Here is a 16,449-nt window from a genome sequence, read left to right on the forward strand (position 1 = left end):
CAATTTTAATGTTTTTTGTTTGTTTGTTTGTTTGTTTTTTTTACCATTTCTATGTGGAAACAGATCGTCTACCTCCATCTCACCCTATCCTTAGTATCCTTCCCTGTCACACTACCTTCTCCATGTCCTCCTTTATTACGTTCATGAATTTTCTCTGTGGTCTGTTTTTTCCTTCTGGCTGGCAGCTCCATATTCAATATCCTCCATACCTCCTCTGCACATGTCCAAAACATCTCTACCTGAGCTGTCCCTTTATAATCTTCTCCATCTTGGTGATGAAAATCTTAACAATTTCCTCTCTGCCCTGTCTTTTTGTCAGTGCCACCATCTCCAAACTGTATATCCTATTACTACCAACTTCTCAACCTTCCCTTTTACTCTTGCTTCTATCCTTCTGTCACAAACCACCTCTGACACTCATCTCCACCCCCTCCACACTACCTGCAGTCTGTTCTTCACCTCTCTTGTGCATCTATTGGTTTCGATGTCTGATCCCAGGTATTAAAACTCATCCATCTTCACTACTTCAACTCCTTGCATCGCCACTGTTAACCCGTCTGCCTATCTTTTATGTCTTTCTTTTACTGATTTTCATTCCTCTTTTCTGCAGAGCGTACCTCCACCTCTCATCTTTCTTCCAGCTGCTCCCTACTCTCACTACAGTTCATAACATCATCTGCAAACATCATAGTCCACAGAAACCCGTGCCTGACATCATTTGCCAGCCTGCCCATCACACTGCAAACAACAAGGGGCTCAGAGCCAATCCCTGATGTAATCCCACTTCCACCTCGTCACTTCCACCACTTTTTTGTTCTCCTCATGCATGCTGCTTTCATATTATTTATCAGAAGACTCAGCACAAAACTCAATGTCAAATTGAGCTTAGATAAAAATGTAGAAGGATGTGCTATAATTTTAATACAAAGAAGTGCTTGGGTATACTTTTTTTAGTCCTTATTTTATTGATTTTCAGTTGCCCTCTGTGGAAAAATGTGCACACAGTACCCAAAGTTAAACACTGACATTTAAAGAGGAAGATTTCAAATTCAGAGATCACAACACAACAGATATCAGCAATCTTGAAATCTTAAAAAATTTAACACTAGAAAACAGTCTGCTAAGCAAGCATTTCTATTACAATCTGAGATCAAGCTCAAACAAATCCGTGGTTCTATGAGTTGTCAACCCAGAGACACAGATTTAGCTTTGTCCAGATAGTGGTGCTGTGAATAAAACATGCATTAAGATTAAAACCAAAGATTTTCTTTAATGAAAAATTACAAAATCAGCAGTTTTCATGGACAGAAAACTAAGAAAAAATAGATAGAAAGAACTATCTTTAGTGGCAGAATCAGAATTCCATATATATTACTGTCACCATGAAAGAAAAACATGTGATTGCACGTTTCACCAGTAAAACCCTTAGTGCATCATGCATTTTGACATCAAACACATCAAGTGACAGCTGTCCAAGAACTCATCAAGCTCAATTTACTTAAACATAACAAAGCATATAGGATGACCATATATGTACGATATGTAGCAAGCTGCAGTTATTGTTGTCACTGAAAACATTGCACAAAAACATAAGTATTATTAACTCAAATTCAACTAGTTGATCTGTGATCGTCTGCTCCCTGTGGGTGGATTGAGGTGATGGGCTTCAGATATGGCTGTAGCTGAGCTCTCATGCTGTGTACACACCAAGCCTTTTTCTCCATGATTTCCTCCAGCTGCTGGACATATTCTCCAAATGCCTAACAGAAAAAGAGTATGCACATTAAAAAAAATGTAAAGAGTTGCTTTTGTTGCTTTATTTCTCACCATATCAGGCTGCTGGCACAGAAGCTTCCCCTCTTTACGACATAAAGCTTCCATCTCTTTTAGCTGCTCCCAGTGGGCCTTGAATATACACCACCTAAAGTTAGAATGGGTACAAAAAATATGCATTAATGTTTTATTAAAATAACCCCTTTTTGTGCATCATTCTAATATTATCAAATACACAAGAATATGTTTGTGTTATTTTAATGTTTTTTGGATGATTACACTAACAAAAATTGTGAGAATTCTGGACCTACTTTGCGTGGTCTAAGTCATCCAGCTTAAACAGCTGGATCGTGGGTCTAACGTGGTGATTAGTGGCGCTTTCTTCATCATTAAACTCTCCAAGATTGTTTGGTTGGAGTGAAGTGGTTGAGTTGGAGGAATGCTTTGAATATACTGTGTGACACTGGCTTGCTGGGCTGTAACCTGAGACACTTTCTAATTGTGGTGTTAAAATGGAAGCTAATGGAAGTTTTTCGTGGTTATCATGTGCATATTCTGGTGGAACTTGTGCATCATTTGTCATTAAATCCTGCAAACTGGGCAACCCTTGCACAGAAGTGCATGTAGATTTTTTAAGTGGTGATGTAGGAGGTCTGTTGAATGTAGCTGGTGGTGTTTGCTTCTGATTGCTATCTTGATCCTGTGAGGAGTTCAAAATATCTTCAGGAATACCTGCACAGGAAAACAAAACAAGGTTGTGGACAGACCTGTTTAAACACACACACACACACACACACACACACACACACACACACACACACACACACACACACACACACACACACACACACACACGACCATCAGTATTTATACTTATACCTGTGTAACAATTACTGAGATGTACGTCTTGTTTTCCCTCTGTGTGATTCGTAGCTGTCGTAGTGTCAGATAAGGGAGGGTAGTGCGTCTTTGCCTGTGGCAGTTCCACGAAAGACAGTTGCAAACCTGTATTCTCATCCTCTACAACTTCCTCCATCTCTTCCCACTTGTTGTATTCTCTATTGTCATTAAAAGGACTGTGCAAGGTGTTTTTGTTGTCCCCTCGCAGGAAAGAGATTGTAGCAGCCTGTTGATCCACTTGAAGCTGGGAGATGCTGAGGGGCTCCATGATGGAGCTAAAAGAATCCACCAGAGTCTCATTTTGAGGTAAAACCAACTTTTTGACTTCTGAATGGTTATGTAGCTGAGTGTGAGCTGGATTTTCTGGTGGTTTGTTAAGGGGTTCAGTAGGTGTGATGGAAGTAGTGGAAGGTAATGTAGCTGGCAATTTACCGGGATTAGCAAGAAACCATAGTTCTTTCTCTCTCTCTGTGTTTGATTGTACTGCCTCTGGGATGACTCTTGTACACTTTGATTCAAAAGAGGCAGCACTAAGCATAACTGGGGTCAGGAGTGTGCTGGTATGTTCACAGTCCGGGGAGAGGGGCTGCTCTGCAGGGGGGTAGCTAATGAGGCTGTTGCCCTCATTGTTCATGTGAGCAGACAATAAACACCCTTTTTGAGCTGCTCCCCCCTTCCCAGCACTCCACACTCCATCAGCTGGGTCATCTGAGGTATTCAGTCCCGCCACACCCACTTCCAGTCTGTCTTGTGAATCAGAGCTGTGACACAATTGTGTCTCACTTGTGTCAAAGCAGACAGCACCTGCTGTCCCATTTGACATCCACACCCACCTCCCTTCTCCCCTCTCCACTCCAGCTGGCCTCCTCTCTTTCCTTCTTTGCCTTTCTTCACTTGCTGCCTCAAGTGACCTCCTCTTCTCGTTTCTACTCCTTTCTTGTTCAAATCCTGTCCATGTTCCTTCCAAAGATGCCCTCGAGTTTTCCCCAACACCACCAGTGTCTCCATTAGCATCCTCTTCACTAATGTTATTAGAGATCGAAGAGGTTTCAGTTTGTAACAGAATCTCAGCGCTGGGAGAAAACACCCGTCCTCTGTTACCATTAACTCTATCTTCAGATCTGGTTGTGCATCCATCTAAAACCAGTTCCAAACCATGATTCGCACGGGAAGAAATGGAGAGGTGAGAGACAGAAGGCTGAGTAGAGGAAGAGGGAGATGGATATATAGAGGGTGAGGAGAGTTGGCTGGATAAAGAAGCAGAAGAGGGCATAAACTGCTGCAGCTGCTTGTGATACCATCTCAGATGCCTCTCTCTTTCCTTATCCCTTTCATTGGCCTTTGGTAACCCCCTTTGTATTATCCCTTCCCCTTTACTATTTGCATCTCCATTCTCTCCACCTTTTTTTATTCCACCTTTCATAGCATGTTGCTCATGTTCTTCTTCTCTGAAACAGGAGTCAGATTTACTTTCAGTAAAAAATGAATCATTCTCATGAGCTTCTCCCTCCTTTTGCACCTTCCATACACGCTTGTCTTTTGGTTGTCCCGACACCAGCACTGCCCTGGGGCTTTGCTGGTGTCCCGACTCCAGCACTGCCCTGGGGCTTTGCTGACTAACAGACTGTCTCTCCATAGTTTTTAAACTGGCATTTCCTGTTCTCCCCCCTCCTAATTCATCTGCTTCATTTCTCCGATGCCTTTTGTCACCTATTCTCAGCCAACCTCTAACTGGAGAAATATGTTCAAGTCTGATCTCTCCCCTCCGTCTCGCATTTGCTTCCTCTCCACATTTGGTGTTCTTGGGTGTGGAGCAGAGAAATGCACTCCTCACAGGTGACCTTGTGGTAGGAGTTGTGGGACCGAAAGAATCGCTTTGTCTTGTTAACTTTGGCTTCTTTGGAGGACTTTTCCCTCTACTGCTAACAGTGCTACCAGTGGTGCTGCTGAACAGGTTTTGATTGGGTGAGGCTGCTGGCTTGCCTCTGTTTCTTCTTCTTCCTCTCAGCCCTCCTTGTCTTTTCAACTCTTTTACCCTGAAAATATTAAAGAAACCTTGATTGTAAAGACTGAATTTAATAGAATTTTCCCTTTCATACAATATAAAATCAGAGGACTGAAACCCGGCATGGCTTTACACAATAAAGATATCAATAAATATTTTAAGAAACTAATACAGTATATTAAATTCCCCTCATTATACCTGGACATGTGCACACTTACCGGTCTGCATATCTCAGTGTATTAAGTGTGTGCTCCGTTGCTGTGTGACCAGGTGAAATGTTGGCAATCATGCATGTCATTGAGTCACCGACAAATGAATCTTTCAAAACCTAGAAAAAGAATTCAGTATCAAAACATAGAGGATCAGTGGAGAAACCAGAAAATCAGCCATATGATGCATACTCGTGTCACTGTTTCCGTCAGCTTTTACTACCTGAGTCAGTTTGCTCTGCCTAAAAGGTGTGTGCGATTGTTCCTGATCAAGTGACCGGATACATTCTTTAAGCTGAGGGAAATAAAAATCAACAATGTCAATGAACATCCTTGACTTTATGTTGGGCCTCTTAGTATCTGTATAGCTTACAGCCAACAGACTCTGGTTGATCTCAGCTCCCTCCATGCGGCTCTGCCTGTCAGGTTCTTTGGCATCGGATGCTCTTTCGCTTCCTGCCAGATCCACAAACCACATTCTACGCAGACACATACACACACACGCTAGGTCAGTCATTTTACACTGACACAGTTGTCTTGTTTGATCTACTAATCAATAATCAATAATTCAAGTATGGTTTCAGAGAAAGAAAAAAGTAACATCATGAAGTGCGTTACCTGTCACTCACCTGCCAGCTATCTGCTGGTTTGAATCTCTAAGCTGAATCTGAAGCAAGGCGTGGGATCGAGAAGAGAGTGGATTCACGCCACTCATCCCCTGTGTCCGCTCGGCTGTACCCTGAGAAATCACCTGAGTAAGAGGGGAGAGATGGAAACTACTCTTACTAGGTTGAGGAGATTGCAGAAATCATACTTACTGTTAGGTAATGTTTCACGTATTTAAGGTTATTAAAGACAGAGGTGGGGATCACAGAAAAAAAATGTCCATGAGACAGCAACACTATCAAAATGACTCTGGTAAGTCAAACTGCTGGGGGAATCTGTTTAGAGTGCTTACATATTTTAATAAAAATTTCAGTATCAAATCATATTGATATTGTGACTCACCCCGACCTAAGATAACACTGGTACACCTGTGAGACCATAATATAAAAGTGAAGTGCAAGAACAACTGCTACACTCAGTTCAGTTATAGCTGGGGACCTGTTTCTTATTATTTCCAGGGAGAAACGATCTTGGAATCTTTCTGTGGATTAGCTCATCTGTTCCCAAGAAGCAATGAGGTCACGCCATTGTCTGTCTGTCCAGAATTCACAGGAATTGCTTCGCCCCCCACAGTATTGGTCAGATTGAGTCAAACTTACAAAAAATAATGACCTAACAGATCTTCACCCAAATTGTATTCAAAGTTGAGGTCATATTCTGCATTTTAAGGACCCTTTTCCATTTTCAAAGCATAATCATCATACACACTGCATACAATTTCACCAAATTATCATTCCTGATGGACTGAACAATATTAACTTCAAAGCATTTAACAGAGTCATTACTGTGAGATTATCTATGTTGATTTGCATGCACAAAGTGATGAAGAAAGAATTTTATTATGTTATTGGTCATGATCATTGTTGGGGCCTTCACATTAGCATTACATACTATTTTCAGTAATCTGGTCAATGCTATAATTTGCTATATACTTATGCTTTACTACTGACCTGAGTCATAACGCTCCAAACCTCAAACACTTTATTTGGTGTTGAAGTAGATGAATTTGTCCTGCGGCCCTGCTTGACCTATCAGTAAATTTTATTTCTCATTGTTTTTGAAATACAGCCACACACATTAAAATTAACCACTTTTCTTTCTGTAGTTTACACACTAAAGTAACCAGTGAATTGTGATGGATCATAAGCCAGAAACACTAATATGTCACTGATTTTTTTAAATAATATAACTTATTGTAAAGAAAATCAGGCAAACCTCCAGCAGAGAGCTGACTGAGTCCACTCTGACATCTCGCAGCCCTGAAATGTGAACCACTTTCTGTCCATCCTCCCTAGCAAATAACCTGCAGAAGAAAGAAAGAGAAAGATTAAGAGATACAAATACAGAAGAAAGACTTTGAGGCTTTGAGCAAAATACTAAATAAAGAAGTGAGGACATCCTAGATCCAGGCATCTCAATTTTATGATAATGTTATCATAAAATTGAGACCTAAATGACCCCAGTGAGATAGAGATTATATGAATTCCCCCAGTGCAGCGTCCAGCTCAAAAATCTGCATGCACTTTTAACACAACCCCCCCAAAACTTAAACACAGACCTTTTTCTGTGGTCCAGGAGGTCATACAGCTGACCACAGTAGATCTCGAAGAAGCTGACAAACACCAGCTGGTATGAGTGTGTGGCTGACAGGTGAGCAAAGATGTCCTGAACTGCCAGAGCATATAGTCCTGGAATGGCAGGTGAACCCAGCATGGTGTGAGTCTTCCCTGCACCTGTTTGACCGTATGCAAAGCAGGTGACTTTGCCTCTGTGCTCACCCACACAAAGAAGTATAGACGATTAGGATACACTGATACAAACAATGTCCTTAATGTGGTGTAAATGAATACCTTTAACCTAATTCACTTTTTTAAATTGGGCATTTTTGTACTTTCTGCCCATACTGAGATGTACTGTTGTGCATGTTTATTTCATTTAACAACCTTTCATTTAACAATTTTTATTATTTAGTTTATTATACTTTAAAATTTGTTAAATTAAAGTTGCACAAAGTCCATTTAACTAAAGCATTGGGACTGCTTTTTCTGGTGTAATGATATACTGTTTACTGCACACTCAATCAAGTTAGTACAACTCTAGCAAGATGTCCATGAATGCAACTCTACCCTTTGAGCATGTGCTGCACCAGAGGATATGCTGTTTGGTGATAAACCTCTTCGTTGGAGCTTTTCTCCCCAAAAACTTGGTCAAAGTAGAACTTGTGCTGTGTGGACAAAAAAAAAAGCAACAGGAAAGGTTTGAAAAGGCCTTAAAGTAGTAATTCAAATACCGTGACATTGGTTAGAGTACACTGTCTCCTCTCTGCACATTCACCTGCAGTATGTATTGTGAGAGATCCACGGCTTCCTTGACTTCATGGACAATCACACACTCTCCACCTGGAGTCGTCACAACATCTGCCTCTCTTTGTCGGCTCTCGGTGCATGTCAGTGGTCTTTTCCTCACACACACCTTAATCCGCTGCTCTTCTGCTTGCCTGGCTCTCAAATTAGAGTTAGAATTTCAATCACAGTAGAAAAACTCAATATTATAAAGAGTACACTGTCATAAAGACAATGACAGTCATCAAAAATGTTGTCTCATCAGTGTGTTTACATTTGCTTTTTTCTAACTGTCATTTATGTATCCTGCTGTCATCAATGACATTCAGTCTAAGTAGAGGACAGTATAGACCACACTCACTGTTTGCACTGAGCAGGAGGAGTACTCATTGGTAGTCCATAGTTATATCCAGCTGTTCTCTTTGCTTCATAAACAGGTGTTGGCTTACACATACATCCATCAGTGTCCATTTCTGTATAAAGAGTTTTCTTCCTTGTGGTTCTTTTTCTGTCTTTGTGACCCAAAGGTTTGTGATTAAATGTGTTTGATGTCACATTTGCAGGCTTGGGTTTTGGCCTATATTGATGTTGCACAGAGGTAGCAGATCCTTTTTTCCTAATGGACTCCTCATATCTGGCATACCTCATGTTAACGTGAACAACAGGATGAGACAACCGCTGATGATGATCACTGGTCTCATTACTGAAATCAAGTCGCCTGCGAACATGTGATGGTCTGGCAAAAGTGCTGGCAATTATATTATTGACAGCAGCTCCATTACCATCTTCATCATTAAAAATGCTGTCACTATCATGACAAAAGCTGCTATCCACTATAGTGCTGCCTTCGACGCGTCCACCATGACTATAGTGATAATCATCATCATCATCATCATCATCATATCCAAGGCCCTCCAGATCAAGAGTTTTGACAAATTGGACAAGTTGAAATAACCGAGTCCTGTCCTCCATTGTGTGTATCCCCAGCAGGGGGTAGTCCTCCATGGTGAGCACTGAGATGTGGGCTGTACGACAAACACCCACTGATGTAAACCTGAAGCACAGGAAAGGGGAGGCAAATTGTTTTATAGCAGAATAGTGCCAATTTGAATGGCTTGTGGTTGCTCTTACCTGGCATAGTGATGCTGTAGCCCAACCGCTCTCAGACACTCATACAGACAAAGTGTCATTTCCTTCTCTTCCTCTTCTTTCCCTTTTTCCTTTACTTCGCTCCACCTGCCCTGTAAGTGGCAGAGACATCCCTCAGTATTTTCGTCTTACAGCCAATAGCCGGTCATTGTGTCATTACTACCACACTGCTCTGTTGTTGGTAAGCAAAGCAGAGGATACTGGTAGCAGGTCGAAATCTGACACTAGGCCAGCAAGGAGAAAGGGGAGTGTGCTGCAGTCGTCACACATTTCTGTACAGTAGCAAATACGATAAATATAGCAAACACATGTAAACAGCTGCTGGCTTCTACACAGGACTGACCAGTTGCTGCAACAGCTCTGCAGTAAGGCATGAGAGACAGCCTCTTCTCCTTCATACATAAGCCACAGTCACTTTGGTGAGTCCATACTGGGATTTCATGCCCTGCCTTAGTAACTGCAAAACTTCAAATTGTGATATATAACTTACTGAATGGGGTTTAATGTATATTCATGTCTGCAGAGCACAAAGTAAATGCTGAGGAAATCCCAATTCCTATCACCTGAAATGTGACTGATCTGCCATTGGGCAGATCTGTCACTGTGTATCTGTGTGTCACTGTCATCTGTACTGTCACTGTGAAAACATCCAGTGCTTCTGGACTGATCACGTGTCATTGTTTTACAGCTGTTAAGGGTTTTTCCCCCGTTTTACTCTCTTTCTCTTTTGCCGTGACTTTCTTTTTCCCACAGGTTGAGGTGGGCATATACCACTCCCTAGCAGAGCCACCTGGTTTTCTGCTCTTCAGCCAGTGCACTAATTTCTAATCTAATCATTACTTATCAGCACTTAAGAACAAACTCGAGCTACTGTTCTCTGCCAGATTGTTATCTATGGTTGTGGTAATAAGGCTTTTTGATGTTTTCTGAGTACGTTCCCTGCGCTAAAGTCACCTGTTTCTCTAAGTAGATCCGTTTGTCAGCTGAAGAGCTCTCTCCCTGTGGATAGTAGTTACCTGATATTCTGAGCTGGTCTGTTCCTGCAAAAAGAAACTGTGGACTTACTCACCGAAATACTAAACTGCCTGCCTGTTTGCCTGGATTCAAGTAAGAATCCAGTTAAGTTCAAATATCAAACACCTCAGTCTTTATCAACAAAATGAATGAACGTGAAGCCTGCACGCAGTGTCTGTTTTGGGTCACAGCTGGTCATGACAGCATGGATGGGACCAGTGCTGGAAAGTAAGTAGAGCTACTCAAGTTCTAGACTGAAGCACTTATGCTATGTTGCTTTCTATTACCACTGTATTGGAGGCACTTATTGCTCTTTGTACTGCTTCAGCTTCAGCTAGTACTTATTTTGCAGTCATAGGTTATTATTATAATAAAAATTTAAACCTAAAAATAAATCGGTATACCATTATACATTACACTAAATAGAAATTACTTAAACAAATCAGAGACAGAAGATTTGTTCATATTCATCATCTGTCCTCTGAAACACTGCGAGCAAGTCAGGAACCTTGGAATCATTTTGGACAGTAATCTTACTTTTGGTAGTAATCATATTAATAATGTCACTAAACAGCTTTCTACCTATTAAAATTTTGTTTAATTTAAACATTTTCCAATTTTTAATATATTTTATTTGAAACTGAATCTGAGAAAAATGTGTCATGCATTAATATAAACCAGGTTATTCTATGGTAATGTTCTATTTGATGGATTATCCCAGTCGGATGACTTCAACTAATTCAGAATGCAGAAGCGAGAGTCCTTACGTATAACATACGTAAGGACAGTTTAACACAGAATTGCCTTTAAAATATTTTTATTAGTCAAGCTCTCAGTGGTTCGGGTCTGTTATCCAGAACTGAATCTAAATCTGTTGAGGAAACTTTCAATTCTCTGGAACAACCTGCCTGCTGACCTGAAGTCAATTACAACTGTGTATAGATTCAGAAACAAACTTGGAAATTTTTAAATCCCATGGTTCTCTACATAACAAAACAGACATTGACATTACATATTAATTATGTAATTATGATTCTAGTTATAGCTGGTAGATATCATCTTTTAGAATTTTCCTGGACTCCCCTGTCTGGTTGTTACTGCCTGCGCCACCACGGTTTAAAAATCCTGGATTCGCCCCTGAATGGATCCCACTTACATGCTTGTGCTTGGTTTAGTTTAAGAAGTGATTATGCTAATTTTGACACAAATAAGTTTTCTTTTTCTAAAATGCGAAAATCACTACAAAGCTTACCAGATCAAGTCCAGACCACGCAAAGAGCAACAGATAGCCGCAAACGCAGAGCCAACTGAATAGATAATTTGATTTTTCACAAAGTTGCTAGCTTCAGCAGGACCACTATTTCCGTACACGGAGAGGGTCTCCATGACGACGGAAACGGTTGAGGAAGAAGAGCGCTTTGTTTTCCCGCTGCTCGTCCTCACGGAAAAGAGGAAATGTTAATGTTAACATATTTCCGAAGGACAGCCGGTCGGTTCAGCATGACAGAGGGATGATAATCCTTAGGACGGCTTAATGCCCACCAACAAACCCACTAAGACAGAAAGCCTTCTTACAGGCATTACAGCATACTGAGAGATGGCAGTACTACGAGTTACAGTATATTTTCTGCGTTTATATAATATAGAGTTTTCAAACTGTTTTGTTTTTTTGTTGTTGTTTTCTTTTTTGGGGGGGGGCTTGTTTTACTCAGTCTAGATAAATCTTGTATACATATATCCTCAAAGACAATGACACAAATATATCTGCCGCACAGTTCCGGGGGATGCAGTCCCGGGACCAGAGCGTCCAATTCAGCCCACTGGATAGCTGTTCGAGGACAATGACTGTATAAATTATTTATTATATGCTCATTGGTCAGATTACAATGAGGTCTATAAGTAATAAAAATGTACGGCTAATGCAGGCCAGTGTTGCTACAGAGAAGTAAAAATGAATGGAAAGTAAACATTTTAAAGCATAAATGCATAAAATCCTGTTGCACTTACAGTGAGTCAGGATACAAGTTTTTATCCTGAAATATCCTTATTTCTTCATCCAATATGATCTGTCATGTGTCATCGATGCATTTAATGACAATGAATGTAAAGACTTACATGTATTAAAATTGGATTTATTTTGCATGGTTCTCTCAAGGTTATTATTCTTTGCTAGTTTATACATTATAGTTTTTCTAGCATAGTCCAGTTTAGATCAAAATGGGATATATGTGGCCCATTAACTTAAATGAGTTTGACACCCGTATAGGCAGACAAAATGTTTACACTCTGATACACTCCAATACGATTGTAAGCTTCTTCATGGTTGCTTTTAGAGATAATTGCAAGTAGAAAGATAGTGGTTTAAAGTTGCACTGTCTATAAATTAAATATACAGGTCAGTGCAAAACCCGTGATGCAATCCTCATTTCGTTATATTTAGCAAAGAATATGTAAAAAAAACAAAAAAGCTCTTTGGGAATCACCTTGCTGGTATCTTACCTTTGGCATTTATTTTTATTTATTTATTTTGTATATTAAACTAAAGAAATGGGAAAGTTTATATGCTTTCCAACAAGCTGCTAGTAACAAAGTGCCTAAACATACAGTTTAACATAGGTTCATTGTTAAGTTGTCTGTGTAGAGAAAACACTTTCGTTAGATGCATTTATGAGTGATTTATAAGTCAGTGTTAAGTAGATTAACAAACAAAATGAAATTCCTCTGAAAACGGTCCAGTGCAAAGACTGGACTGGAAATGAGTAAAAAAGGAGCAAATTTCCTTAAAAAAAAGAAAAAGAAAAAGAAAAAAGAATCTCCTGAAGACCGGCCGAACGACTGCCTAAGAGCACTTAAAAATCACAATAAAGTCTGGCTCCTTGGAATCAAAATATAAAGAAATGCTCAAGACATACACAAATGGGTGATAATAGACTTCTTCATCTTGGTACTTGCTTTTTATTGTATTTGTCCTTATTAACATAATTATTGCTCCTTTTTGTGTGAAGCTTTTTTTTTTCTCAATTCAATATGCACTTGTTGTGCTATTTCAGTGTGTGCAGACTGCACTGCTGTATCATTTTCCACATTTTTTTTTAATTTTCTGTTATTCCCCTATTTTGTTTTGTCTACCTCGCATGAATAAAGAAAATATCTCAACACGCAAATATACACACTAATTACGCAACAGTGAACTACTTCGGACAGATTTGCCACGAAGTGAAATGTTCTCTGAAAGTTTTTTTTCTTTTTTCTTTTGTTGCATTCTGTATAGTTTCACCGGGGACGTATTTCGATGTAACACACAACATTGGCGCTTCCTGTTCAAACCTCAAACACTCGTAGATTTCTTGAAACTTCGACGTTTAGTTTACGTTTTGTAATTTCACACATGTCCAGTTTTCTCAGGAGGCCTGTTTTGGAAAGATAACGTGCTGACACGTGATCGAAGCGCTCTTCAGCAGCAACGAAAGAGACCGAGCATGACAGCCGCTCATTGACTTCACGGTGAAATTACAGAAAAGGTAATTAAACGCTTTATGGAGTTGGCGTAGAGAAATAGAGCTGAATAGAATAGAATAGAACGCGTTACTCGTTATGTGTTTCATATGTGTAAATGGGAACCTTATTAGCTAGCATATTTCTGTGTGTTTTAGTCACACAACGCTGGTTTCCTCCGTCAGGTTTGATAGATGAAAACAGGTGACAGGAGAGTATCCCTGGACAAAATTCAGACTTTTTACATAATCTGTACAAAGCCAGTCAAAGTGACAGATTATCGCTTACGAAAGGATTTACAATGTTTGTTTGTTTTTAAGTTAGTATATGAACTTTGGAAAGGAAAACAGTTTCTTCTTCTTCTTCTTCTTCTTCTTCTTCTTATTATTATTATTATTATTATTATTACTATTATTCTTATTATTATTATTATTATTATTATTATCATCATCATCATCATCATCTAGGTATATATAAAAAATATTTTTCAGTAAATGTGCAGGTTGGTGAAAAGAAGATGTCTAACTATAACTGTACAAAAAGAACATTAGGTTGTTTACAGTGTTCATCCAAGTGACTTCAGCAATGACATCAGTCTATATCTCAAATATACCAGAATAACCAAAAACTCTTCATGGCAGTTATATTGAAATTGTCTGTGGGCAACATGAAACCAGATTTACGCTTATTATTTTGATTTGGGAGGAGGTGCTGGCCGTCGGATTGGGGTCTGGAATGCGGGGCCTCCTTGCTACTGCAGATAAGGAGGCGGTCTGCTTTCCTCCACCCCTGAGAGAAGGGTTACATCTCCTGAGTCTGTGTATGGTTTGCCCCTCTGGGGCAGGGGTACCCAGACCTGGGATATAGAGTATGTTTGGAGAGTGTGAATGTGTGTACAGTGTCTATTTGTGTCTGTCTCCACGTCAGGTGAGTGCTGAGTATTTGTTTGTGTATATGGGGGTGGGAATGCATGGTTGTGTCTGCATGCGCCTGTTTGTCTGTGTCTATATGTCAGCTTGGGTCTTAGACTCAACCTCTCTGGGAACATCTCAGGCTCTCCGAGGTATGGAGACTTATCTCCCCTCACCACACTCCCTGCCGGTGGCTGATGCCCTCAGACGTTGGTGTATTGGTGGTTCTTGGTGTCTGGGGCTGGGCGCTCATGTATGTACCGGCTCACTCCTGGTGGCCGATTGGCGGGGCCTGGTGCCTGTGGCTCAGCTGTGCCCCTTCCAGGGGTGGGGTGCCCTCAGGTCTCTAGCCCTGAGGCCTGAGGCCCGGTGGCCAGAGGACTTTTAACTGTATTTTCATAGGTTTTACAGCTTTTCCTTTGGATAATTCATACTACTCTGAAGAAAGTAGTAGGTAGACAATTAAGTGACTTTACTTGTATGAAGAAATCCAAGGGGTTCTATGTGTAGTTATAAAAAGAGACAGACAAACACTGTTTTTTGTGTGTTTTGTAACTGGAGTGTAATAAGCAATCCACATAAAATAAGAAATTAAAGTGATCTTTTTGTTCTTTTCATAAGCGTAATCTTTTTCATTTTATTCAGAATATCAGCTATAAGAAGAGATCAACATGTCCTCTGAGGAGGAGATGTCTCAGACTTCTTCTGCCTCTTCCTCCTCCTCAAACTTGTCTACCTCCCACTTCATTGGAAAGAAGGAGGACATTGTCAAAGCTGGCCGTGTGACAAAGCTGGTGAACGGATGCAGAGATGTGCTGGTCGTGCATCACCAGGGGCAGCTTTATGCAATGGACGTGCACTGCTACCGTAAGTACTGCTTCTGCTGAGATAATCCATAGTACATTGCAGAGTATATGTTCTTCTACGGCTCGTCGTTGATGTCCATAATGCCACGTTTTTTTTCACGGACAGATTCAGGTGGTGCTTTACAGTATGGAGACATTGAGGTGAGTTTTCTGCTGTTTATTCTGATTACTGGTGTATATTAAGAAAATCAGTCACCTTTTGACTCGTTTACTGTAAACAGCTGTGCATAAGTCTGACACTCAACCTTTTCTGTAACATCTAAAAAATCTTTTGATCTGTGTTACCTTTAGGAGTTCAATGGACAGCTGTGCATCGTGTGTCCTTGGCACAAGTACAAGATCACCCTCGCAGAGGGGGAATCGCTTTACCAAGCTGTGGACGACCCTACAGCCAAACCGCTGAGGACTTACTGGCGCTCCAAGGGTGTCAAACAGCGGGTTCATAAGGTCACTGAGGTCAACGGGGATGTGTACGTGACGCTCAATGACTCCGGCGAAGCCATCGAGTCAGACGTCTACCAGACTGAGAAATACAGGCGCGCTTCAGTCAAAGCCAAGCCGAAAGCCAAACCCAAGACATAACCTTTAATGCTTCAGGGACAATTTAAGGAGCTTTGCTCGTCTTCCATCTGACTCTCTGATCTTGTAATAATATAGAAAACATGGTGTTCTGCAGACGTGCATAAAATCAGTAAATGTCTGGCATGGTGACTCCTCAGGAACATCTCTATTTTGAAGCTGATATAAACAGCTGACCAATACACAGTTTGTTTTTAGTTATATTTTCTAAATTACTGTTATTTTTAAACAAAAATAATCATTGTGTTTCATTATAACTTTATATGTGAATTTTTATAATTGTTGTTATTATTATCATTGTGTTTTTATTGTATTTATTTTTTTCTTGTTATTAAACTACCTTAATGGGGATCAATTTTTCCAGAAAAAATGGGACAGTGTGCAAAAAAAGCAGAATGTAATGATTTTGAAAATCATTGAAACATTAACTATTTAACTCAAAGTATGATGAAAAATAAAACATGCATCGTCTAATCTTATCTGTTATGCAATAAATAACACAATTTTAAAATGATTCAAGACTGTAACTGCTTATATTGT

The 16,449-nt window shown here is 40.1% G+C and overlaps 2 protein-coding genes across 4 annotated transcripts; one reads left to right on the top strand and one right to left on the bottom strand.

Annotated features, from left to right (window-relative positions):
* Nucleotides 1-802: 802 nt before the first annotated feature.
* On the bottom strand, nucleotides 803-10,107 carry LOC102290053. Its single transcript, XM_005916244.3, has 16 exons — nucleotides 9,999-10,107; nucleotides 9,027-9,136; nucleotides 8,257-8,949; nucleotides 7,888-8,056; nucleotides 7,680-7,777; nucleotides 7,112-7,321; nucleotides 6,769-6,856; nucleotides 6,504-6,581; nucleotides 5,517-5,638; nucleotides 5,261-5,366; nucleotides 5,111-5,182; nucleotides 4,897-5,006; nucleotides 2,653-4,709; nucleotides 2,085-2,505; nucleotides 1,828-1,921; nucleotides 803-1,760 (listed from the first exon to the last, which is right to left on the bottom strand). The coding sequence occupies exons 2-16, from the start codon at nucleotides 9,083-9,085 to the stop codon at nucleotides 1,611-1,613; spliced, it is 4,527 nt and encodes a 1,508-aa protein (XP_005916306.1). The 5' UTR covers nucleotides 9,086-9,136; nucleotides 9,999-10,107; the 3' UTR covers nucleotides 803-1,610.
* LOC102290962 (Rieske domain-containing protein) lies at nucleotides 9,354-16,423 on the top strand. Of its 3 annotated transcripts, XM_042218374.1 has the most exons (5): nucleotides 9,354-9,463; nucleotides 13,455-13,579; nucleotides 15,110-15,331; nucleotides 15,437-15,471; nucleotides 15,622-16,423. In XM_042218374.1, exons 3-5 carry the CDS (start codon nucleotides 15,136-15,138, stop codon nucleotides 15,910-15,912), a joined length of 522 nt encoding a protein of 173 aa, XP_042074308.1. In that variant the 5' UTR covers nucleotides 9,354-9,463; nucleotides 13,455-13,579; nucleotides 15,110-15,135; the 3' UTR covers nucleotides 15,913-16,423. The 3 variants fall into 3 exon arrangements, with proteins under 3 accessions (XP_042074308.1, XP_042074309.1, XP_005916309.1); XM_042218375.1 differs by lacking the exon at nucleotides 13,455-13,579 and having other exon boundaries at nucleotides 9,379-9,463; XM_005916247.2 differs by lacking the exon at nucleotides 9,354-9,463 and having other exon boundaries at nucleotides 12,646-13,579.
* Nucleotides 16,424-16,449: the final 26 nt, after the last annotated feature.

Source organism: Haplochromis burtoni, unplaced genomic scaffold, assembly GCF_018398535.1.
Source record: "Haplochromis burtoni strain Fernald_Lab_line unplaced genomic scaffold, NCSU_Asbu1 Contig_18, whole genome shotgun sequence".
Lineage (NCBI taxonomy): Eukaryota > Metazoa > Chordata > Actinopteri > Cichliformes > Cichlidae > Haplochromis > Haplochromis burtoni.

Excerpts from the sequence above, each read along its gene's own strand:
- LOC102290053 (XM_005916244.3), bottom strand. The coding sequence starts at position 9,085 with ATGACACTTTGTCTGTATGAGTGTCTGAGAGCGGTTGGGCTACAGCAT. Across the intron at positions 6,582-6,768 it reads CAGTCAGCTCTCTGCTGGAG|GTCAAGCAGGGCCGCAGGAC; the intron begins GTTTGCCTGATT and ends ATTTACTGATAG. Across the intron at positions 4,710-4,896 it reads ACACTGAGATATGCAGACCG|GGTAAAAGAGTTGAAAAGAC; the intron begins GTAAGTGTGCAC and ends TAATATTTTCAG.
- LOC102290962 (XM_042218374.1), top strand. The coding sequence starts at position 15,136 with ATGTCCTCTGAGGAGGAGATGTCTCAGACTTCTTCTGCCTCTTCCTCC. Across the intron at positions 15,332-15,436 it reads AATGGACGTGCACTGCTACC|ATTCAGGTGGTGCTTTACAG; the intron begins GTAAGTACTGCT and ends TTTCACGGACAG. Across the intron at positions 15,472-15,621 it reads TACAGTATGGAGACATTGAG|GAGTTCAATGGACAGCTGTG; the intron begins GTGAGTTTTCTG and ends TGTTACCTTTAG.